We start from the raw sequence: 26,322 nt of genomic DNA, 5'->3' as shown, positions 1-26,322 counted from the left end.
AGGACCTAAACCAACATTTCTCCAAAGAAGATATGCAGATGGTCAACAGGGACAGAAAAAGATGCTTAAAGTCAGTAGATCTGGGTCTGAAACCATGTTCTCTCAATCACTAGTTGTGTGACTTTGGGCAAGTCAATCTACTTCCATGAGTCACAGTCATTTGTAAAAAGCAGGACAGCAATAAGATTTACTCCATAAACTTTGTGGTGAGGATTAAATAGGTTAATGTGTGTAAAAACCTAGCAGGATATGTGTACCCAACATGCACACAATAAATATCTCACTGCTACAATATACTGACTTGTCAAGCTCAGTGAAGTTCTGGGGCTACATGCTGATCTCTGTAGGTTTGAAGAAGGGACATTTGACTGATTCCTGTAAACAAAGTTAGATGCTAAGAGAACATTTTAAAAAGTGACTCAAAATGTATTTTTAAAACAAACTTTAATTTATCCCACATGCCATTGGGAATACAGTAATAAAACAAAGAAAAAATAATAAATTCAGTGTGACCATCACTATAAGTGATTACAAACAAAATCTGTTTGCAGACATAAGCTCACTGACCAAGAAAACCTTGTGTTAAGGCTTACAAGAGAGTGAAGACTTGAGATTTGGCTGGTCACAGAGGGGACATTCAAAAGGAGGAATATGTGCAATATTCTTTTTTGAATAATTTCCCTTTTTCCTAGAATGAAACAAGTTTCTCACACATTTATTATTTTAACAAAATCCAGACAATTTATCTTCCAGTGTGTACTTGTTCTGCACTCTTTAATCTTTCAATGTACATTTTTAGACCCTAATTGTTCCTATGCACAGACAAAATGAATGGAATGATAGAAGTCCCTTAAAGTGGAAAAGAGAATACTGATTTGTTTAAAGGCAAATGTCACACACCAAATGATCTTGATCATATTTACAGTGATATTTACAAGAGAAAACTAGAACCAAGCAACTGAAATGTTTCTCTACCCAAAAAGAGCAGAAGAATGAACATCACAGAGCAAGTACTACACATCAATTCAGAAAAGAATCTGATGCCAAAATAAGGTAATAAACTGCTCCACTGACTTTCTCCTTTTGTGGTTTTAGTATTTACAGGAGTCAATTCTTGGCGCCTGAAAATGGGCTGTGAACACCGGAGCCCTGCCTGCTCACAGGCCTAGCTCCTTTGACACAACGAGATGAACCAGCTCTTCAAAGACACAGATATGGATTCACAGAGCATCCTCGGTGTCTCCTTTGCTTCCTTCCAGGCCTGTGTTAAATTCTAATGGCCTGGAAGACTCCTCCATTAGAATCTCATCTCCCTGCCTCCCGCCACTTTCCTTGGTCTCTTCATGGATCAATTGTGGTAGGCAGTCCTGCTCCGAGTTACTCCAGACGTAGCCAGGTAAAGTCACGTGGCTGTCGGGCTGTCGGCTGGCTTGTTTGGCTGCTTTGCCTGAGATGAGCACCACGCGCGTGCTGGCCGCCATCTGCGACTGACTGCTGGTGCTGTGCGTCAACGTGGTGAGCACGGAGCCGTATCTGTGGCCGCCGCACGGGGGCGTCCTTTTCCAGTCCGCGGAGAGATTCCACCGACTCCACAACTTCTTCACCTCAGACTGAACCTAAACGCCACAAGGACCATTTCATGCATCAAAAACCTTCAGAGGCCCTGCAACCTTATTGGATGGATATGTGCCCTGACTTCATTGATAGTAATAATCACTAAATTTCCACTGTATACCAGGGACTTTACATATAGTTGACACTTCAACAACACAGGGATGAGGGGTACCCACCACCTGCAGCTGAAAAACTCCCTATGAATTCTCAGTTAGCCTATATCTAGAGTTTCACATGGGTGGACTCAACCAACCCCAGATGTGTGGTACTGTAGTGCATATATAGTGAAAATGTATATTTTCAACTCTGTATTCTCTCAATCTCTTCCTGAGAGGTGTTATTACTGGAGATGAGCAAACTGAGGTTTAGAGAGAGGCAAAAAGATTTGTCCAAGGTTAGTGCTTTAATAGAAGTTGAAATGCAGCCAGTATAAATGGCTCATGGGAGAGGGAAAAAAAGGGGTCTGGGCTGGAGGAACAATATGGATACATAGTGCCAGCTGAGGCTGTGGAAGGGCATGGAAGCTGCTTATCTGTAAACGGAACTGTAAACCTATCACTCTGCACAAGCATAATGAAGGAGAGAAACCGGGAGGAGGACTGGACTATGAAAAGTGGGCACTGCAAGGGCATTCTTAGCAGGGTAGGGCTCTTGTTTCCATTCTTGCTGCTGAAGATTGCATTCTGCTACTGCAACTTTCCAGAAGGGAGCTTTTTGAAAGTTCCATGGGAAGCAGTAGAAACCTGATAAGCTGACGTCACCTAGAAGACTGGTACCATTCTTTCTCTCCAGGCAATTCCTAAATGAACTGAAATTGTCCCATCACCATCAGGTAGTTTTAAAAATGTCACAATGTTCTAATGGGTTATTCCCAGAGAGTTATATTTTATTTTCTTACAGAACTTGAAATTAAATGTAAGTTGAAGCACTGACTGGAATATGATGTTCACTGTCCTTCCAAGTATCAATCTGCATTCCAACAAATTGGATTTCTGACATCAAGGTCTGCAACTGAACTGACATTGAAAAGTGCTGGAAGAGGAAGACCTTGGCTTATTTACATCAATTCTTGGTTTCTCAAAATAATTTATGATGAAAATATCTCCTTTCTCCCTGCCCATTCTTTCCTGTAACCCCTGGAGATTCTAAAGAGATTCAGGTCATATTGTGATAGCAATTTATACTCAGAGTTAGACCTACAGGAGGTCTGGGGTTCCTTCAAACTTACCTCTCCATTGCAATAGCAGTAGATGATAGACACAAAGAAACCCTGGAAGAGAAAATAGAATGCTTTAATTAATTAATTTTAATTATGAAGATTATAGCACTAAAGCATCTTGTGTCAAAATGCATATGTTGAAAAACAGGGTTTTTTAAAATTATTCCTCCAGAAAATTATACATTATTCTCTCCTAATATTTCAAAATCCTTAAATATACATGAAATTTGTCTGAGATCTTTCCTTGGTATCAAATTAACCAAATAAATAAATAAAATACTTCAGGATACATGAATAACTGACTTTTATCATGTTAATTTCATGTTTGCCATTCAGAATCACCGAACATCCCCTAGCTGGTAAGTGCAATTTATATACTGTGAATGTTGACAACTATAGGCATAGGGTATATTATAGCGAAAACACAAATTTTTTTTTCCCACTCATTCAAAAATATTTGTTGACTTTACACACTGTGAAATGCTCAGTGTTACAGAGATAAACAATTTAATCAAGACAGATAAGGTCCCTGTTCTCTTACAGCTTATATTCTGGAAGAGAATACAGATGAATAAAATATAAACAAATAGCCACAGGGAAGAATGTAAAACGATGAGATAAAGACTATTCAGGCAAAACAAGTGGTGTTGGAAGAGAAGAGTGGAGAAGATCTATCAGAGGGGGAACTCGATGAAGACCTCTCTGAGAGGGTGACATTTAAGCTGATTTGAGTGAGAAGAAGCCAGACAATATGAGTATTAGAGGGAAGAGCATTCCAGGCAGAGAAAACAGCAAGTACAGCCCCTGAGGCAGAAGTGAACCTGAGGAACGGAAACTGTGGGTGAGCCAGTGTGGCTCAGACCTAGTGGGCAGCATGGAACATGGTGTGAGGTGAGGCCACAGCTGGGCAGGGTCCCTGCACCGTAGGGCTGTGCACACAAGGAAACAGTGTTTGGATTTCATTCTGACTGCAATGAGAAGCCTCTGGATATGTTCAGCTGATAAGTGACATGGTCAGATTTATCTTTAAGAGTCTTCAGACTATTCTATGAAGACTAGGTTGAAGGCAGGAGGTGGCAGCAAATGAGTAGCAGGAAGAAGAGTTAGGAGGCGTGTGTAGCCGTCCATGTGAGGGATGATAGTGTCGTGCTTTCTACTGAGATCAAATGTATGGAAGCAACCTCTTCCTCTTTCTTGTCTCCCCTTCCCTTTTTTCCCCTCACCTGCCTATCCTGTCTTTTGTTTTCACTGATTTCCATACACACACACAGATTCCTGCTCCAACAGGGTTACATATGTTACAGAAATATGCTTTCTTGTCTCACAGCCCAGGCTCCTGCTGTGGTAAGAGGTTAACCTGACCTCCGGAGGATAGAAAAGTACAGGTGCCAGAAAATAGCCCCTTTCCTGGCCCTTTGGAGACGGGTGGGTGGTGCATGAAAGTCAGAGAAGAGGCAGAGAAATGAGCTTGCAATTTGGCAGCATCGGAGGGGGGTTGGACGAGCGGAGGTGGAGAGGAGGGCAAAATATAGGAATCACATTACTAGATGGCACTCTCTACCTGAAAGGAGTTGAAAAAGAGCTCACAGTGCATCCGAATCTCCCACCCCAGTCCCGCAAAGGAATGGGGCAGACACACGAACACGATGTAATGCACACCAAAGACCAGCACCAGCACCAGTGTGGATTTGGCGAGTTTCCTGGAAGAGAACAGCAAGTCTTTTAATTAGTCAATATAGAGTGCTCTTCTGTAGACATTGGAGAAGGAAATGGCACCCCACCCCAGTATTCTGGCCTGGAGAATTCCATGGACTGGATAGTCCATGGGTCACAAAGAGCTGGACACGACTGAGCGACTTCACTTCACTTTTCTGTAGACATGTGCATGCTAAGTTGCTTCAGTCATGTCCAACTCTTTGAGACTCTATGGGCTGTAGCCAGCCAGGCTCCTCTCTCCTCGGGATTCTCCAGGAAAGAGTACTGGAGTGAGCTGCCATTTCCTCCTCCAGGGGATATTCCTGACCCAGGGATCGAACCCACATTTCCTGCATTGCAGGATGATTCTTTACCACTGAGAACTGGGGAAGCCCTCTGTAGACACGCTTTCTGGGAAAAAATAAAGCTTAGCAGGACTGCTGCTGCTGCTGCTGTCACATCAATCGTGTCCGACTCTGTGCGACTCCATAGACGGCAGCCCACCAGGCACCCCCGTCCCTGGGATTCTCCAGGCAAGAACACTGGAGTGGGTTGCCATTTCCTTCTCCAATGCATGAAAGTGAAAAGTGAAAGTGAAGTCGCTCAGTCATGTCTGACTCAGCGACCCCATGGACTGAAGCCTACCAGGCTCCTCTGTCCATGAGATTTTCCAGGCAAGAGTACTGGAGTGGGTTGCCGTTGCCTTCTCCGTTAGGACTAACAGGGACTAATTTCCCCATCTCTGCCCCACTGCTGCTGCTGCTGCTGCTGCTAAGTCGTTTCAGTCATGTCCGACTCTGCGACCCCATAGACGGCAGCCCAACAGGCTCCCCTGTCCCTGGGATTCTCCAGGCAAGAACACTGGAGTGGGTTGCCATTTCCTTCTCCAATGCGTGAAAGTGAAGTTGCTCAGTCGTGTCCAACTCTTCACGACCCCACAGACTGCAGCCCACCAGGCTCCTTCACCCATGGGATTTTCCATGCAAGAGTACTGGATTGGGGTGCCATCGCCTTCTCCGTTCTGACCTACTACTTCTGCTAATTTTTCCCTGCCTCCCTCTTCTTCCTATTACTTCTATTCTAAATCAGGCAGTTTATTCTCACTTCCAGTGATTACTATCCCCTGAAAGAAGTGAAAGTTGATCAGTTAGGTCTGACTCTTTGCAACTGTGGACTGTAGACTGCCAGTCTCCTTTGTCCATGGCACTCTCCAGGCAAGAATACTGGAGTGGGTTGCCATTTCCTTCTTCAGAGGGTCTTCCTTACCCAGGGATTGAACCCGGTTCTCCTGCTTTGTAGGCAAATTTCTTTACCATTTGAACCACCAGAGAACAGCACAATTATCCCCTAAGTCTTTCTAATCTCATTTCTACTTTTTGCTTAAAGGATACTATTTTCATGAAATTGTAAAATGCCTTTTTTTTTCTGTCCTAAATCTTCAGCTTCAACATTTGAGATGTAAGAAGTGGCTCTTTCTCTAAGAAATATACCTCTTTCTCTAAGAATCATTTAATACCCCAGTAATCTCAAAGTAAAGTCAATCCTAAAGGAAATCAGTCCTGAATATTCATTGGAAGGACTGATGCTGAAGCTGAAGCTCCAATAATTTGGCCACCTGATGGGAAGAACTGACTCACTAGAAGAAACCCTGATGCTGGGAAAGATTGAAGCCAGGAGGGGAAGGGGACAGCAGAGGATGAGATGGTTGGATGGCATCACTGACTCAATGGACATAAGTTTGAGTAAGCTCTGGTGAGTTAGAGATGGACAGGGAAGCCTGGCATGCTGCAGTCCATGGGGTCACAAAGAGTCAGACACAACTGAGCGACTGAACTAACTAAAAAAATCTCAAAGGATTGTAACCTTCCTTCCCTCACTAGTCTTTCCTTCAGTGTTCCTTTCTTTTGTCCTTCCTTCGTTCTTTCCTTTCTTTCTTTCCCTACTTACTTATGTTTTTCTTTTTGGAGGTAAGCTGACTACTCTATCTAGTTTCAAAGATAATCCACTCTTTGTTCTCACCAGAGTTTTTCAAGTCTCTTGGGCAACTTTCTACTGAAAGTATAATTTCACATCATTCAGAAATAAAGGAAATAATAGCTTTTATTCAGAACTAGTAAGCATCTTTCAAACACAAGTGCACTTTTTCATTTTATGAAGATTGAAAGGCAACTTACATTTTTCCATTTCTATCATCCTTTGACCTTTGTCTTCACCAGTGGGATGTGACACGGGACAAGCTATACTAGTATAGCATGGACCCTTTACTATAAATGCTTAGGCACAATTTATAGTACCACCACTTCCACCATACTGAAAATAACTGGAGCTAGCAGCTGATCACTCATTCACACTGTGCGTCCTATTCTAGACCTCGGTCCCTCTGTACCTGTAGTCTTTTCTGCCTGACAGTAAATGCTTCCTACATGGTATAGGGGAATGTTTGTGAGAGAAGATGGAAATGCTGGCTATGATTTCTTCCTTTCTGTGTCTGAGATAGCATTTCATGACAACGTGAGGCAGAACATTGCAGAAACTAATCCACATGCTCCTAACTAGTGGGTGTATATGTTCAGTTGCCTAAAAGCCACTTCCAAAATGACTTAGAACCTCTGAAATGATCATTGGGAGAAACAGACATAGTCTTAAAATAGTTTGATAATAATTATAAATACTTAGGATATTCCTGGTGGCTCAGACAGTAAAAAATCTGCCTGCGATGCGGGAAACCCAAGTTTGATCCCCAGGTCAGGAAGAACTCCTGGAGAAGGAAATGGCAACCCTCTCCAGTACTCTTGCCTGAAGAATCCCACGGACAGAGTAGCCTGGTGGGCTACAGTCCAAGGAATCACAAAGAGTCGGACACAACTGAGTGACTAACACTTTCATATTCACGCTGCTGCTAAGTCACTTCAGTCGTGTCCAACTCTGTGCGACCCCATAGATGGCAGCCCACCAGGCTCCCCCGTCCCTGGGATTCTCCAGGCAAGAACACTGGAGTGGGTTGCCATTTCCTTCTCCAATGCATGAAAGTGAAAAATGAAAAGTGAATAAATACTTAATTTGTCCTTTTTTCCAACAAAGACTGAATAATAGACCTCCTTCAATCAGTACATTTGAAGGTTCTTAAAAATTAATTATTTGGGAGGTGCTAATTTGATGGGAAGGCTTCTCAGGTGGCATAGTGGTAAAGAATCTACCTCCCAGTGCCCGAGAGGCAGGAAATGCAAGTTCAATCCCTGGGTCAGGAAGATCCCCTAGAGAAGGATACGGCAACCCACTCCAGTATTCTTGCCTGGGAAAATCCCATGGACAGAGGAGCCTGATGGGCTACAGGCCATGGGGTCGCAGAGTCAGACATGACTGAGCACACAACACACACAGTCTGATGGGCAGACTGGAACCAATATAGCAAATACACTTTCTTGATTTGTGTTGTGTGTGTGTGCAGTCGCTAAGCCCTGTCTAACTTTTTGTGACCTCCTGGACTGTAGCCCACCAGGCTCCTCTGTCCATGGGATTTCCCAGGCAAGAATACTGGAGTGGGTTGCCATCTCCTCCTTCAGGTGATCTTCTTGACCCAAGGATAGAACCTGCATCTCCTGCTTGGCAGGTGGATTCTTTACCACTGAACCACCAAGTAAGCCCTGGTTACAAAGTTTATTATAAAATCCCAATTGCTAAGAACATATTTTTAAAAACATACTTAGAATTTAAGCATATGGTAAGGTCTGTTGTTATTTATATTTTCCTAAAATATATATACTTTTCTGATAAATAGCACAATTAAACCAAACAAAAATACATGTTCCCAATTTAGTCTCTTATAGACATTTCAGATCAATTGATACCTGTCCTTTAGTCTAAATAGTAACCAAAATATCTTCTTTTACGGATGTCTGTCCTGGAATTACCTGTATTGTTTTCTCGTGTCATGCCCAACCACATTGGTCTCCCAGATTTTAGTAGCCAGAACTCTAACGGTATTCAGAAACAGGATAAAATTCAGCTGAAAAAGAAGATAATATTACAAAGAATTATAACTTAGTCTTCAAGTTGTTTGCAAAAATTTACATAAATTGAACTTCTTTGTATTCAAAGACTGAAAATTACTGATTCTGTAAATGTGAATGAGGGAACCTCAGATAAGATATTAGAAAGATAGTGATTCTTGATTTGCCCTTATGATAACACAGAGAAAATTTCAACAACACTAGAAATCAGAAATACCAGAGGATAATCTGCCAGAATCCATAGGGGATTTCCAGGCCAAAGTTCAGATGAAATTCTGTGGGAGACTGGTTAAAGTTACATATAAATGTAACTGACTGCCTTTTCAAAATGAATTACCCATTTCTGTATCTATTTTAGGGAGAGTAACAGGGTTGCTTTGGGGATGCTGTCTCTTCTATGATGTATGAAAAGCACTGGGTAAAGTATATATAAGGTTAAAGGGGCGGGGGGGAAAGCCAGGTAAGATGCTGTAAGAAAAAGTCCCTGTGTTGGCAGTTAAATTGAGATATGAGCACCACCAGAGACAATCAAGTTCTGGCTTTAAAAAGGAGGGAGTGAGGAAAAGATATTTTATGTCCAAGGGCCTCAAGGATTAGTGAAGAGGTCCAAAATGAAAAAGAAGGAAAGATCTCCAGGTCAGGGTTCATAAAGAGGTGGAAGCCTGAACCCTTCACGATGTCTATAGTCCAGGAAGTGCCAGTACTCAGGAATAATGGAAATGTGGGTTACCAAGAGTGGGTTTGTGTTAACAGCTCAAAGGGAGGACCTATCAACTCTGCATCCTGGGATAACTTATCCTGCAGAGTTTTTAGTCCTTTCTGGTATTTGGAGAATTTCGGTTATTGGGTGATTTATGTGCCCCATTACCCAATCGAGTTTATCATCCGCATCAGCCTTTACCATTTTTGCCATCCTACCACTGACTACTCCATAGGCAACTCTCACCAATTTCACAGTTTCCCACAAGAATTGGGAGTCTTGAGCCCCATATCCTAGAGAACAAACAGAGCTGTGCTGTGAACTTGTAGAATAAGGATGTCTTCAGGTTAATAAGAACTACTAAGTATTGAACACTCTCTCTAGTTTAAATGTTCACATAAATATGAGACAGGCATATTTATTATATATAAACAAACTCTAGCTCAAGGAGGTTAGCTGATTTAACCTAGACTACCCAGCTACCAGCTGGAATTTGAACCAGGTCTGTATGAGTCTGTAATATGGAATTCTTAACCATTATCTTTATTTTTTAATTAAATTGAATTTTTAATTTATTGAGGTAACATTAGTTTATAACAATACATAAGTTTTATGTATACAACGTTATATTTCAGTTTTGGTATATACTACAGCATGTTTAACATCAAAAGTCGGTTTCTATCCTTCGCCTTTACCCCTTTCGTCCTCCTCACCCTCTTCCTCTCTGGTAAACTCTGTATCTAAGTATTTGTTTTTATTTAGTTTGGTTTGCTCATTTACTTTGTTTGAGGGTTTGTTTTTTTTTAAATTTTTCTGTATCCCACATACAAGTGAAATCATGCAATATTCGTCTTTCTCTGTCTGACTTATTTCAGTCGGTGTAATATCCTCAAGGTCCATCTGTATCACAGATGGCAAGATTTCACCTTTTATAGCTGATTTATATTCCACTGTGTGCTTGAGTGTGTGTAGATAAATATAGACATATAAGTATCACATCTTCTATGTCTATTCATCTATCAGTGGGCACTTGGGTTGTTTCCATATCTTGACTATTATAAAAAAAAAATGCTGCTAGGACTATAGCGGTGCATATATCTTTTTGAATTAATGTCTTTGCATTCTTTGAGTAAATAGCCAGAAGTGGAAAAACTGGATTGTATATGACAGTGCTATTCTTCATTTTCTAAGGAATCTCAATACTGTTGCCATAGTAGCTACACCAATTCACATTCTCCACATTCTCTCCAACATTTCTTATTTCTCCTTTTTTGGTAATAGCCATTCTAATGGACATGGAATGATACCTAACTGTGGTTTTGATTTGCATTTCCCTAATAATTAGTGATATTGAACATCTTTTTGGTGCTTGTTGATCATCTGTATATCTATTCAGCTCCTCTACCCATTTTTGTTGTTGTTGCTGGTTAGTTGTGTAAGTTCTTTATATGTGTTGGATATTAGTCCCATTATTAGAATAATGATATATGATTTATAGGTATTTCCCCCATTTGGTAGGCTGTCCTTTTTGCTGCTGATAGCTTTCTTTGCTATGCAGAGGCTTAGTCCCATTTGCTTATTTTTGCTTTTGTTTCCCTTGCCTGAGGAGACACACCCAGAAAGAAATTGCTAAGATCCATGCCAAAGAGCATACTGCTTATGTTTACTCCTAGGAGTTTACGGTTTCAGGTCTTACATCCAAGTCTAATCCACTCTGAGTTGATTTTTGGGTATTGTGTGAGATAGTGGTCCATTTTCATTTTGCAAATGGCAATCCAGTTTTCTCAACACCGTTTTTGAAAAGACTATACTTTCTCCATTGCATGTTCTTTGTTCCTTTGTTGTAAACTGGTTGTCAATATAGGCGTAGGTTTATTGCTGGTCTTTCAATCCTGTTCCACTCCACTGTGTCTGATTTTCAGCCAATACTCTTCTGTTTTGACTACTATAGCCATGTAATAATTTTGAAATCAGGGATAGAGATATTTCCAGCTTTGTTCTTTTCTCTCAGGATGTCTTTGGCTATTCAGGAAACTTTTGTGGCTCTATATAAAATTTTTTTAATTTTTATGTTCTAGTTTTGTGTATAATGTCCTTGGGATTTTGATGGGGATTGCATTGAATATGTATATTTCTTTGGGTAATGTAGACATTTTCACAATATTATTTCTTCCAATCCATCAGCTCAGTCTGTTTTTCCATTTCTTTGTGTAGTCTTCGATTTCTTTCACCCTGTCTTATAGTTTTCAGTGTAGATATTATTCACCTCCTTGGTTAAATTTGTTCCTAGGTATTTTATTCTTTTTTGCTACAATTGTAAATGGGATTGCTTTCTTAGTTTTTCTTCTTCCTAGTTCATTGTTAGTGTATAGAAATGCAATGATTTAGTATATTGATTTTGCACCCTGAAACTGTACTGAACTTACTAGTTCTAACAGTTCTTTTATGGAGTCATCAGGGGTTTTTATGTATAAAATCATGTCATCCGCAAATAGCATTAGTTTGACTTCTTCCTTTTTAATTTGGATGCTTTTTATTTCCATTTCTGGCCTAACTGCTCTAGCTAGGGCTTCCAATACTATGTTTAGTAACAGTGGTAAGTGTGGGCAACCTTGTCTTGCTCCTGCTCTTAGAGGGATAGGTTTCAGTTTTTCATTGTTGAGTATGATGTTAGCTGTGATTATCATATATGGTCTTTATTATGTTGAAGTACATTCCTTTGATATTTTTATTGAGTTTTTTATCATTGGTGGACATTGAATCTTATCAATTACTTTTTATGCATCTATTGAGATGGACAGGGAGGCCTGGTGTGCTGCAGTCCATGGGATTGCGAAGAGTTAGACACGACTGAGCGACTGAACTGAATTGAGATGATCACATGATTTTTATCTTTCATTTTTTTAATGTGGTACATCATGATAGATTTGCAGTCATTGAACCATCCTTGAATCCCTGGAATGAATATTACTTTATATAATGTATGCTGCTTTTAATATGTTATTGTATTAAGTTTGCTAATATTTTGTTGAGGGTTTTTGCAATATTTTATTGGGCTTCATTTGTTCTTCTTTTCTAGTTCATTTAGGTGTAAAGTTAGATTGTTAGACTGTTTGAGATTTTTCTTGTTTGAGATATGCCTGTATTGCTACAGACTTCCCTCTTTAGTACTACCTTTGCTACATCACATGGATTTTGGTATGCTGTATTTTCATTTTTATTTATCTTAATTTTTTTTATTTCTACTTTGATTTCTTCTTTGTTGTTGTTGTTCAGTTGACTGATCATGTTCAACTCTTTGCGACCTCATGGACAGCAGCACAGCAGGCTTCCCTGTCCAGCACCAACTCCTGGAGCTTGCTTAAACTCATGTCCATCGAGTCAGTGATGCCATCCAACCATCTCATCGTCTGTCTTCCCCCTTCTTCCCCTGCCTTCAAGTTCCCCAGCATCAGAATCTTTTGTAATGAGTCAGCTCTTTGCATCAGGTGGCCAAAATATTGGAGCTTCTGCTTCAGCATCAGTCTTTCCAGTGACTATTCAGGATTGATTTCCTTTAGGATTGATAGGTTGGATCTCCGTGCAGTCCAAGGGATTCTCAAGGGTCTTCTCCAACACTATAGTACAAAAGCATAAATTCTTTGGCTCTCAGCCTTCCTTATAGTCCAACTCTCACATCCATACATGACTACTGGAAAAACCATAGCTTTGACTATATGGACCTTTGTAAGCAAAGTAGTGTGTCTGCTTTTCAATATGCTGTCTAAGTTTGTCATAGTTTTTCTTCCAAGGAGCAAGCGTCTTTTAATTTCATGGCTCCAGTCACCATCTGCAATAATTTTGGAGCCCAAGAAAATAAAGTCACTGTTTCCATTGTTTCCCTAACTATTTGTCATGAAGTAATGGGACCAGATGCCATGATCTTCATTTTGTGAATGTTGAGTTTTAAGCCAGCCTTTTCACTCTTCTCTTTCACTTTCATCAAGAGGCTCTTTAGTTCCTCTTCACTTTCTGCCATAAGGGTGGTGTCATCTGCATATCTGAGGTTATTGATATTTCTCCAAGCAGTCCTGATTCCAGCTTGTGCTTTATCCAACCTGGCATTTTGCATGTTGTACTCTGCATATAAGTTAAATAAGTAGGATGACAACATAAAGCCTTGACGTACTCCTTTCCCAATTTGGAACCAGTCCGTTTTTCCATGTCTGGTTCTAACTGTTGCTTCTTGACCTGCATACAGGTTTCTCAGGAGGCAGGTCAGGTGGTCTGGTATTCCCATCTCTTGAAGAATTTTCCACAACTTTTTCTGATCCACAGAGTCAAAGTATTTAGTGTAGTCGATGAAGCAGAAGTAGATGTTTTTCTGGACTTCTCCTGCTTTTTAATTTATCCGACAGATGTTGGCCATTTGATCTTTGGTTTTTCTGCCTTTTCTAAATCCAGCTTGAACATCTAGAAGTTCTCAGTACACATACCACTGAGGCCTAGCTTGGCGAATTTTGAGCTTTACTTTGCTAGCATGTGAAATTAATGCAATTGTGCGGTAGTTTGAACATTCTTTGGCATTGCTCTTCTTCAGGATTGGAATGAAAATTGACCCTTTGCAGTCCTGTGGCCACTGCTGAGTTTTCCAAATTTGTTGGCATATTGAGAGCAACACAGCATCATTTTTAAGATTTGAAATCACTCAGCTGGAATTCCATCACTTCCACTAGTTTTGTTCGTAGATATGCTTCCTAAGGCCTTACTTGACTTCACACTCCACGATGTCTGGCTCTACATGAGTGATCACACCATCGTGGTTATCTGCATCATTAAGATCTTTTTTGTAGAGCTCTTCTTTGTATTCTTGCCACCTCTTCTTAATATCTTCTTTGACCCAACAGCTATTCAGTAGCATGTTTTTTAGTCTCAAAATGTTTATTATTTTTTTCAGCTTTCTTCTTGTAGTTGATCTCTAGTTTCATACCAAAGGAGCTTCCCTGGTGGCTCAAGAGAGTAAAGAATCTGCCTGCAGTGCAGAAGACCTGGGTTCGATCCCTGGATAGGGAAGAGCCCCTGGAGAAAAGAACCACAACCCACTCCATTATTCCTGCTTGGAAAATCCCATGAGCAGAGAAACCTGGTTGGCTATAGTCCATGGGGTCACAAAAAGTTGGCAAGACTGAGCAACTAACACTTTCATTTTTCATGCCAAAGAGATTGATAAACTGTTTATGTTTCATGTCTGTGCTCTAGATTTATGTTTTCTGGTCACCATAAGTGTTCTCTTAGCTTCACGGACTAATATACCCCATTCCTTCCTCAGATTTGGGAAATTCTCAGCTATTATTTTTTAAATATAAACTTTCTTCTCCGTTCTTCCATTCTTCTCCTGCTGGGATACCAGTAACATAATTCTTTCCTTCCTAACAGTTCTTATAGAATGTCTTATTTTTTTAAGATCTTCATTCTCTTTTCCCTTCTGTCTCTATCATTTCCAGATTTTTATCTTCAAACTCATTAGTTCTCTCTTCCATATTGGCTGCTGTATTTCCAATACCTTCTTCATCTCATTTAGAGTCCTTCAGGTCCAGAATTTCACTTTGGTTCTTTTTCAGAGTTCCATTCTCCTTGGTAAAATATCCCTTCTGTTCATCAATTTTATTTCTGAGCTTACTTAACTGTCTTTCTATATTTTCTTATAGCTTGTTGAGTTTCTGCATGACAACGATTTTGAATTCTCTATCAGTAAAATCACAATATTCTGTGACTTTAAGTTTGGTTTTGGGGGGTCTGTGATTTTTTTGTGTGTGATACATTGTTACCATGGTTCTTCATGGCTCTTGATGAGTTGTTCTTCTGCCAGCACATGTGAAGTAGTGAACACTCTTCTTTAGGTAAAGTTTTTTGTTGTTGGTTTTTTTAAAACTTGATTCTAAGGATTCAGTGGATTAGTAATTAGTAGAGGCCTCACAAGTTTCTGGTCTCTTACCTGAGCTGCTTCTGGTTATATTTGAGAATCAGCCTTTTCTACCTTCCATCAGCTCTATCAGAGGTGTCACGCATGTCACTGCTTGTGCCCTTGGGGTTATTAGCGCCTTGTTGCTGCTGGCATTGTTACCTCGGACATTAGGGTGGTGGTCACTTCTGCTAGGCCCAGGGTCTCAGTCTCTATTATCCCTGGGGATAGGGGTGACAGAGAGCCAGGGTCACAGCCCCTTTGCCATGGCCAGGGTTGTCAGGCACTACCACTGTGGGTAGGGGCAAATGGAGGAGCCAGAGTAATCGGTATGTCCCAAACTGGAGGGACAGTGTCATAAGCCCACTGCCACTACTGCCTGGATCCCTGTGGCAAGGGGCACCCCTTTGACAGGGAGGCTGGAGTCATATGTTCTGCTCCCTCTGATGCTGCCAGGCTCTCTGGGGCTGCAGGCTCAGCTGCCACGGCGGGGGTTCCAGGATCACAGACATCACCTCTGCTGTTCTCCTGGCTCTGCCTCCTCCATGTGTTCCAGTCCACCTACCTTTGCAAAGGTGCTAAATCACTTCAGCCATGTCCAACTCTTTGTGACCCCGTGGACTACAGCCCACCATCTCCTCTGTCCATGGGATTTCCCAGTGAAGAATACTGGAGCTGGTTGCCATGAACTCCTCCAGGGGACCTTCCAGACCCAGTGATCAAACCCACGTCTCTACATCTCCTGCATTGGCAGGTGGGTTCTTTTACCACTAGTGCCACCTAGGAACTCTGGTGTCCTGCTGTGTTGAGCAGAGGCACCATTGTTGAGTTATGGATGTTTTTACTGGTTGTAAATTGAAGAGAAAAGGCAAAGAGAGTGTCACACACCACAATGATGCTGATGTCATGCTTAATCACAATCTTATACCTTCTTTTCAGGAGGATAAAAAGATGCAAAACATGAGAGCTGAGGATTTTCATTTATCCTCTCCCACCACAATATTTGGTTCACATCTATAGAAACGTTTTCAGTAAGAAGGTAAGAAGATACTGCATGTGTATCATATGAGTGCTACTTTCTGAATGGCTAAACTTACTTCATGCTTCATTAATTCCTCTTTCCCTAAGACTATACTCCCTGGTAATACAATGCAGATGGAAGTGATACTGCACAGGTGTGAAGGTCCAAGTGCTAGGAGCTGAAGCTGGCAGAGCCATGGAAACAATACTAGCTGGGTACTGCCACTTGCCATTCCTTATTCCTAGAAAATAAATAATTGCAAATGGCTACAGATGAGCCAATCTTTAGCTCCATCTATATTAAGATGCCCATGATCAGGGACTCTGTACTCAAGTTAGTAGACCATACTAAGTAAATGCAGCAAACTTAGGGGCAGTTCCAAGATGCTGGAGGAATAGGGTGGAGAGACCACTTTCTTCCCCACAAATTCATCAAAAGATCATTTGAATGCTGAGCAACTTCCACAAAACAACTTCTGAATGCTGGCAGAGGACACCAGGCACCTAGAAAGGCAGGCTGTTCTCTTTGAAAGTAGGTAGGACAAAACATAAAAGACAAAAAGAGAGACAAAAGAGTTAGGGACAGAGACCTGTCCTGGGGAGGGAGTCGTCAAAGAGAAGTTTCCAAACAGCAGGAAGCCCTCTCGCAGGTGGGTCTGTGGGGAGTTTTGGAATCTCAGAGGGCAACATAACTGGGGGAAAAACACACACACACAGAATAGGCACCTAACCGCAACTGCCAGCAGAGAAGTAGCCCAGACACTCGGCTGGACAGAGAGATGCGGGCACATCATCAGTCCTTAGGGTAAGGACCAGGCCTAAATGCCCTGAGGACAATCTGAGGGAGCTAACGTGAGATAGCAACCCAAACTGTGGGATCGCCAGAGAGGGGAAAAAAGAAGAGAATTTACCCTCAAAAGGCTCTAACCTAATGCGCAACCTGGCCCACTCACAGAACAAAAGATTGAACAAATACCAAAGGAGAGCTAGCCAGCTGTGTACAGGTCCCTCCCCACCGCTGGAGGCAGAGAAGCAGGCATGCAACAGCCAGAGCCGGAGAGCAAGGGGCTGCTCCAATCTTGGCCCCAGAGACCGGCATCCTTCACCAAACTGTGAGCAGGCTCCCAGTTGCTAACCACATCTTCCTGGGATCCTGGATGGTTGACACCTGCCAGCAGGGTTGTAGCCTGAGATCAGCTCCCCAGAGGATTCACACAGCACACCTGAGATGGTGCTCTTGCGGTGCACCGCGAAACCAAGTGGCCGGGATGGAGGAGGTGATTAAGATACATGGCCCACCTGGGACAGTATGCTTGCCAAGCACCTGGTCGTCTGAGCTGCTCGAACCTAGGAAGGGCACAAAATGCATGTCCAACCGAATCTGTGCCCTTGCAGAGTACCCGAGAACCTAAACCTGAGCAGCTTAGGCCTGGAAAGTGCATGAAATGCAGGGCCTGCTTTGGACAGTACCCCTGCAGAGCACCCTGGAGCCTGAGCAGCATAGACCCGGAAAGCACACACACCGTGAGCTGGGGCAAACCCAGTGTGGTCCATACACTGTGAGCACTCCCCACACACGCCCGCAATATTTGTTTGTAGTGTTTCTCCCTTCCCACAACACAAGTGAACAAGTGAACCTAAATAAGTGACTACCTTCACCCCCTTGTGTCAGGGCAGAAATTAGACACCAAAGAGACTTGCAAACAGAGGAAGCTAAAGAAGAGGGAACCACTCTGGAAGTGACAGGTGCAATAGATGAAAACCCTGTAGTTAACATTGACTAAGCCCCTGATGTGAAGAACAGACTCATTTGAAAAGACCCTGGTGCTGGGAAAGTTTGAAGGTGGGAGGAGAAGGGGATGGCAGAGGATGAGATGGTTGGATGGCATCACCAACTCGATGGACATGAGGTTGAGTAAATTCCAGGAGCTGCCGATGGACAGGGAGACCTGGCATGCTGCAGTCCATGGGGTCACAAAGAGTCAAACACGACTGAGTGACTGAACTGAACTGAACTGAACTGAAGCATTGGAAGGGGCCTATAGACCTTGAGAACAAGTACAAGCTGGAACAAGGAACTATCTGAAACTGAACTGACTCCACACTGCCCACAACAACTCCAGAGAAATTCCTAGATTTATTTTTACTACTATTATTAAATTTTTTAGATTAAGTTCTTTATTACTCCTTTAATTTTCATTTTTATAACCTACTATTACCTTGAAAAAAAAGACCCTATTTTTAAAGCAAATTTCATAGAGCCGGCTAGCTCTCCTTTGGTATTCGCTCAATCCTTTGTTCTGTGAGCAGGCCAGGCTGCATGTTTAGGTTAGAGCCTTTCACGGGAAAGGCTTTTTTTCCTCTCTGGTGATCCCACAGTTTGGGTTGCTATCTCACATCAGCTCCCTCAGATTGTCCTCAGGTCACTCAGGCCAAGTCCTTACCCTAAGCATGCAGCCTGAGCCTCCCCATCCAGCCCCCACTTGCTGGTGGCGGACATGAGCATCTGGGCTACTTCTCTACTGGGAGTCGTGGTTAGGCACATATTCTGTGGAGTTTTTTCCTCCTGGTTATGTTGCCCTCTGAGATTCCAAAACTCCCCACAGACCCACCTGTGAGAAGGCTTCCTGCTGTTTGGAAACTTCTCCTCCTTCACAATTTCCTCCCCAGGATGGGTCTCCATCCCTAACTCTTTTGTCTCACTTTTTGTTTTTTATATTTTGTCCTACCTCCTTTTGAAGAGACCAGCCTGCATTTCTGGGTGCCTGGTGTCCTCTGCCAGCATTCAGAAGTTGTTTTGTCAAAGTTACTCAGCATTCAAATGATCTAATGGTGAATTTGTGGGGGAGAAAGTGGTCTCCCTGTCCTACTCCTCCACCATCTCGGGACCACCACACATAGTGACTTGATTACTGCCTAGATTGCTCTCTCCCTTTTTGACTCCCCCTCTTCTCCTCCTGGCCACTTCTATCTCTCTCTTCCCTCTTTTCTTCTCCATGTAACTCTGTGAACCTCTCTGGGTGTCCCTCACTGTGGAGAATTATTTCACCATTAACCTAGATGTTTTATCATCTGTGCTGTATGCATGGAGAAGTCTTGAGGCTACTGTAAGAATAAGACTGAAAGCCAGAGGCAGGAGGCTTAACTCCAAAACTTGAGAACATCAGGGAACTCCTGATTCCAGGTAACATTAATAGACAAAGCTTAACCAAAATCCTCCATACCTACACTGAAACCAAGCTCTACCCAAGAGCCAACAAGTTCCAGAGCAAGACATACCTTGCTAATTATCCAACAAAGGAGGAACACAACCCTGAGCATTAAAAGACAGGCTGCCCAAAGCCATGTCAAACCCATAGACACCCTAAAACTCACTACTGGACACTTCATTGCACTTCAGAGAGAAGAGCTCCAGCTCCACCCAGCAGAACACAGACACAAGCTCCCCTAACCAGGAAACCTTGACAAGCCACTAGTCCAACCACACCCACAAGGAGCATGCTCCACAATAAAGAAGAACCACAAACTTTCAGCTTACAGAAAGAACACCCCAAACATAGTGATTTAAACAAAATGAAAAGGCAGGGAAATATTCAGCAGGTAAAGGAACATGATAAATGCCCACCAAACCAAACAAAAGAGGAGGAGATAGGGAGTCTATCTGGAAAAGAATTCAGAATAATGATAGTAAACATGATCCAAAATCTTGAAAACAAAATGGAGTGACAGATAAATAGTCCACAGACAAGGACTGAGAAGATGCAAGAAACGTTTAACAAGGATAGAAGTAAAGATGAGTCAATCAATACTGAATAATGCAATAACTGAGATCAAAAGCACTCTGGATGGAACCAACAGTAGAATAACTGAGGCAGAAGAAGATAGGATAAATGAGGTGGAAGATAGAATGGTGGAAATAAATGAAGCAGAAAGGAAAAAAGAAAAAAGAATGAAAAGAAATGAGGACAACCTCAGAGACCTCTGGGACAATGTTAAACACTCCAACATTCAAATCATAGGAGTCTCAGAAGAATACAAAAAGAAAGGGCATGAGAAAATACTTGAGGAGATAATAGTTGGAAACTTCCCCAAAATGGGGAAGAAAATAGCCAACCAAGTCCAAGAAACCCAGAGGGTCCCAAACAGGATAAACCCAAGGTGAAACACCCCAAGACATATATTAATCAAACTAATGAAGATCAAACACAAAGAACAAATATTAAAAGCAGCAAGGGAAAAGCAACAAATAACACACAAAGGGATCCCCATAAGGATAACAGCTAATCTTTCAATAGAAACTCTTCAGGCCAGAAGGGAATGGCAGGACATACTTAAAGTGATGAAGGAGAAAAACCTATAGCCCAGATTACTATACCCAGCAAGAATCTCATTCAAATATGAAGGAGAAATAAAAAGTTTTACAGACAAGCAAAAGCTGTCAGCACCACCAAACCAGCTCTTCAGCAAATACTAAAGGATCTTCTCTAGACAGGAAACACAGAAAAGGTTTATAAAATCGAACCCCAAACAACAAAGTAAATGGCAATGGGATCATACTTATCAATAATTACATTAACTGTAAATGGGTTGACTGCCCCAACCAAAAGACAAAGATTGGATGAATGGATTAAAAAACAAGACCCCTATATATGCTGTCTATAAGAGACCCACCTCAAACCAAGAGACACATACAGACTGAAAGTGAAAGGCTGGAAAAAGATATTTCATGCAAATGGAGACCAAAAAAAGGCAGGAGTAGCAATACTTATATCAGATAAAATAGACTTTGAAATAAAGGCCATGAAAAGACACAAAGAAGGACACTACATAATGATCAAAGGATCAATTCAAGAAGAAGATATAACAATTATGAATATATATGCACCCAACATAGGGGCACCACAATATGTAAGGCAAATGGTAACAAGTATGAAAGGGGAAATTAACAATAACACAATAATAGTGGGAGACCTTAATATCCAACTCACACTTATGGATAGATCAACCAAACAGGAAATTAGCAAGGAAACACAAACTTTAAATGATATAATGGACCAGTTAGACCTAATTGATATCTATAGGACATTTCACCCCAAAACAATGAATTTCACCTTTCTCTCAAGTGCACATAAACATTCTCCAAGACAGATCACATCTTGGGCCATTTATCTACCCTTGGTAAATTCAAAAAAACTGAATTCATTCCAAGCATCTTTTCTGATCACAAACCAGTAAGATTAGATGTCAACTACAGGGGAAAAAAACTATTAAAAATACAAACAAATGGAGGATAAACAACACATTTCTGAATAACAAACAAATCATGGAAGAAATCAAAAAGAAAATCAAAATACGCATAGAAAGTAATGAAAATGAAAACACGACCACCCAAAATCTATGGGATTCAGTAAAAGTGCTAAGGGGAAGATTCATAGCAATACAAGCTTACCTCAAAATACAAGAGAAAATCAAATAAACAACCTAACTTTACACCTAAAGCAACTAGAAAAAGAATAAATGAAGAACCCCAGGGTTAGTAGAAGGAAAGAAATCATAAAAATTAGGGCAGAAATTAAAAAGAAACAGAGGAGACTATAGCAAAAATCAACAAAACTAAAAGCTGGAAAGATAAATAAAATAGACAAACCATTAGCCAGACTCATCAAAAAAAGGGGAGAGAGGAAGAATCAAATCAACAAAATTAGAAATGAAAATGGGAAATCACAACAGACAACACAGAAATACAAAGGATCATAAAAGACTACTATCAGCAACTATATGCCAATGAAATGGACAACTTGGAAGAAATGGACGAATTCTTAGAAAAGTATAACCTCCCAAAACTGAACCAGGAAGAAATAGAAAATCTTAACAGACCCATTATAAGCATGGAATAGAAACTGCAATCAAAAATCTTCCAACAAACAAAAGCCCAGGACCAGATGGCTTCACAGCTGAATTCTACCAAAAATTTAAAGAAGAGCTAAAACCTATCATACTCAAACTCTTCCAGAAAATTGCAGAGGAAGGTAAACTTCCAAACTCATTCTCTGAGGCTACCATCACCCTAATACCAAAACCAAAGATGCCACAAAAACAGAAAACTGTAGGGAACTAGGTTTAAAGAAGGTTGAGAAGTGCTTGCAAATGAGACTCTCAACCAGGGCTGAACATTCTTGCAAACGAGATGTTCTGCCCAGTGTAGGGAACTAGGTTTAAAGAAGGTTGAGAAGTGCTTGCAAACGAGACTCTCAAACAGGGCTGAACATTCTTGCAAACGAGATGTTCTGCCCAGTGTAGGGAACTAGATTTAAGGAAGATTGAGAAATGCTTGCTAACGAGACTGTCAACCAGGGCTGAGCATTCTTGCAAACGAGATGTTCAGCTAAAAATCCTGTTTGTTCCCATGGGAAAAGAACATTGCTTGCACACAAGGATGTTTCTCTGATTCCTCAAAAGGAACAGACCTTGGGACAAAACGGATTCTAAGTTGATAAGGAAGTTCCCCAAAACAAAGTCTTAGCTGCAGTAAATAAGCCAAGGTAAAGGTTATCTCGCCCTGCGCCTGCGCACTGTATAGTCTCAGAATTATAGTGCTTGGCAGCTTGCCCTGTAGGGGGTTGTGCAAAAGATATAAAATAAAGCAGCTGTAAGAAGCAAGTGTTAAAATATAAAGATTTAAACCACTCTGCAGTGTTGGTGTGTCATTCCGTCGCCGACAGAAAACTATAGGCCAATATCACTGATGAACATAGATGCAAAAATCCTCAACAAAATTCTAGCAAACAGAATCCAACAACATATTCAAAAGATCATACATTATGACCAAGTGGGCTTTATCCCAGGGATGCAAGGATTCTTCAATATTCACAAATCAATCAATGTGATGCACCACATTAACAGACTGAAAGATAATAACCATATGATTATCTCAATAGATGCAGAGAAAGCCTTTGACAAAAGTCAACTCCCATTTATGATAAAAACTCTCCAGAGAGCAGACATATACAGAACATACCTCAACATAATAAAAGCCATATATGATAAACCCACAGCAAACATTATTCTCAATGGCGAAAAACTGAAAACATTTCCCCTAAAGTCAGGAACAAGACAAGGGTGCCCACTCTTACCACAGCTATTCAACATAGTTTTGGAAGGTTTAGCCACAGCAATCAGAGAAGAAAAAGACATTAAAGGAAACCAGATTGGAAAAGAAGTAAAATTCTCACTGTTTTCAGATGACATTATCCTCTATGTAGAAATCCCTAAAGACACCACCAGAAAATTACTAGAGCTAATCAGTGATTATAGTAAAGTCGCAGGGTATAAAATTAACACACAGAAATCCCTTGCATTTCTATACACTAACAATGAGAAGATAGAGAAATTAAGGAAACAATCCCATTCACCATTGCGATAAAAAGAACAAAATACTTAGGAATAAATCTACCAAAAGAAACAAAGGACCAATATATAGAAAACTATAAAACACTGATGAAAGAATTCAAAGATGACACAAACAGATGGAGAAATATACCATGTTCATGCATTGGAAGAGCCAATATAATGAAAATTAGTATTCTACCCAAAGCAATCTATAGATTCCATGCAATTCCTATCAAGCTATCAATGGTATTTTTCAGAGAACTAGAACAAATAATTTCACAATTTTTATAGAAATACAAACAACCTCAAATAGCCAAAACAATCTTGAGAAAGAAGAATGGAACTGGAGGAATCAACCTGCCTGTCTTCAGACTATACTACAAAGCTACAGTCACCAAGACAGTATGGTACTGGCACAAAGACAGAAATATAGATCAATGGAACAAAATAGAAAGCCCAGAGATAAATCCATGTACCTATGGACACCTTTTCTTTGACAAATGAGACAAAAATATACAGTGGAGAAAAGACGATCTCTTTAGGGAAAACTGGTCAACCACCTGTAAAAGAGTGAAACTAAAACACTGTCTAACACCATACACAAAAATAAACTCAAAATGGATTAAAGATCTAAATGTAAGACCAGAAACTATAAAACTCCTAGAGAAAAACATAGGCAAAACGCTCTGACATAAATCACAGCAAGATCCTCTATGACCCACCTCCCAGAGTAATAGAAAGGAAAGCAAAAATAAACAAATGGGACCTAATTAAACTTAAAAGCTTTTGCACAATGAAGGAAACTATAAGCAAGGTGAAAAGACAGCCTTCGGAGTGGGAGAAAATAATAGCAAATGAAGCAACTAATGAAGAATTAATCTCAAAAATATACAAACAGCTCATGCAGCTCAATACCAGAAAAATAACCCAATCAAAAAATAGACCAAAGAACTAAACAGATATTTCTCCAAAGAAGACATACAAATGGCTAAAAAACACATGAAAAAATGCTCAGTGTCACTCAATATCACAGAAATGCATATCCAAACCACAATGAGGTACCATCTCATGCCGGTCAGAATGGCTGCTATCAAAAAGTCTACAAACATTAAATGCTGGAGAGGGTGTGAAGAATAGGGAACCCTCTTACACTGTTGGTGGGAATGTAAACTAGTACAGACACTATGGAGAACAGTGTGGAGATTTCTTAAAAACGAAAATAGAATTGTCATATGACCCAGCAACCCCACTGCTGGGCATACATACCGAGGAAACCAGAATTGAAGGAGACATGTGTACCTCAGTGTTCACCGCAGCACTGTTCACAGTAGTTAGAACATGGAAGCAACCTAGATGTCCATCAGCAGATGAATGGATAAGAAACCTGTGGTACATATATATAATGGAATATTACTCAGCTATTTTAAAAGAACACATTTGAATCCGTTCTAATGAGGTGGATGAAACTGGAGCTTATTATACAAAGTGAAGTAAGCCAAAAAGAAAAACACTAGTATAGTATATTATCGTGTATGTATGGAACTTAGAAAGATGGTAACCATGACCCTATATTCAAGACAGCAAAGGAGACACAGATGGAAAGACTTTTGGACTCTGAGAGAGGAGGCAAAGGTGCGATGATATGAGAGAATAGCATTCAAACATGTACATTACCATATGTGAAATAGATCACCAGTCCAAGTTTGATGCATGAAACAGGACACTCAAAACTGGTGCACTGGGACAACCCAGAGGGATGGGATGGGGAGGAAGGTGGGAGGGGGGTGCAGGATGGGAGACACATGTACACCCATGGCTGATTCATGTCAATGTACTGCAAAAACCACCACAATATAGTAAAGTAATTAATTAGCCTCCAATTATAATTTAAAAATTAATTTTAAAAAAGCTTAGGAAGAGAATCAAAGATGGCAGAGGAATAGGACGGGAAGACCACTTTCTCCCTCACAAATTCCTCAAAAGAACATTTCAACGCTGAGCAAACTCCACAAAACAACTTCTGTAGGCTGGCAGAGGACATCAGGCAACCAGAAAAGCAGACCATTGTCTTCAAAAACAGGTAGGAAAAAATATAAAAGACGAAAAAGGAGACAAAGGAGGTGGGGAGGGAGCTCCATCCCAGGAAGGGAATTTTAAGAAGAGAGGTTTCCAAACACCAGGAAACACTCTCCCTGCCGAGTCTGTGGCGAGCCCTGGAAACACAGAAGGCAACATAATAGGAAGGGAAAAATATATAAATAATTAAAACCAACAGATTACAAGCCCAACAGTAACTCCCCCAGCGGAAAAGCAGCACAGACGCCTGCATCCGCCACAAGCTAGTGGGGGCAGGGCAGGGAAGCGCGGGAGGCGCGGGCTGCAGTGCTTTGTAAGAATCGGGCAGGAACGCCCCACGAGCAACCAGAACGATCTAACTGGGGCTAGCAAACCAGACTGTGGGATAGCTACTGCACAAAAAGCTCGAACATGAGACACCGCCAGGACCGAGCACAGAACAAAGGACAGAACGGAAAAAGCCGGCTGCAGACCATCCCCCGCCGGGGACAGGCAGCCAGAGCCGTAAGGACTGGAAAGGGGCAATTGCAGACCCGGAGAGACTTTACTTACCTAACTGCAAGCAGGCTTCTTTGCTAAGACTTCTGGGGGTACTGGACAGTCACCATCTGCCTCACAAGGGGCGCTAGTGGTCCACCCAGAAAACTGAGCAGCAGAG

At 41.2% G+C, this 26,322-nt stretch overlaps 1 protein-coding gene across 1 annotated transcript in view; it reads right to left on the bottom strand.

Annotated features, from left to right (window-relative positions):
- Positions 1-427: 427 nt before the first annotated feature.
- The window catches only part of PTH2R (parathyroid hormone 2 receptor), a 96,662-nt gene continuing 70,767 nt past the window's right edge, over positions 428-26,322 (bottom strand). The window contains exons 10-13 of the mRNA XM_069578219.1: positions 8,440-8,534; positions 4,395-4,533; positions 2,843-2,884; positions 428-1,616 (exon numbers count right to left, since the gene is read on the bottom strand). Coding sequence (XP_069434320.1) covers positions 1,221-1,616; positions 2,843-2,884; positions 4,395-4,533; positions 8,440-8,534 — 672 coding nt within the window. The 3' untranslated portion in view covers positions 428-1,220. The remainder of the gene's footprint in view (positions 1,617-2,842; positions 2,885-4,394; positions 4,534-8,439; positions 8,535-26,322) is intronic.

The sequence above is a fragment of the Ovis canadensis genome, chromosome 2 (genome assembly GCF_042477335.2).
Source record: "Ovis canadensis isolate MfBH-ARS-UI-01 breed Bighorn chromosome 2, ARS-UI_OviCan_v2, whole genome shotgun sequence".
NCBI lineage: Eukaryota > Metazoa > Chordata > Mammalia > Artiodactyla > Bovidae > Ovis > Ovis canadensis.
This window is presented reverse-complemented; position numbering and strand designations above follow the sequence as displayed.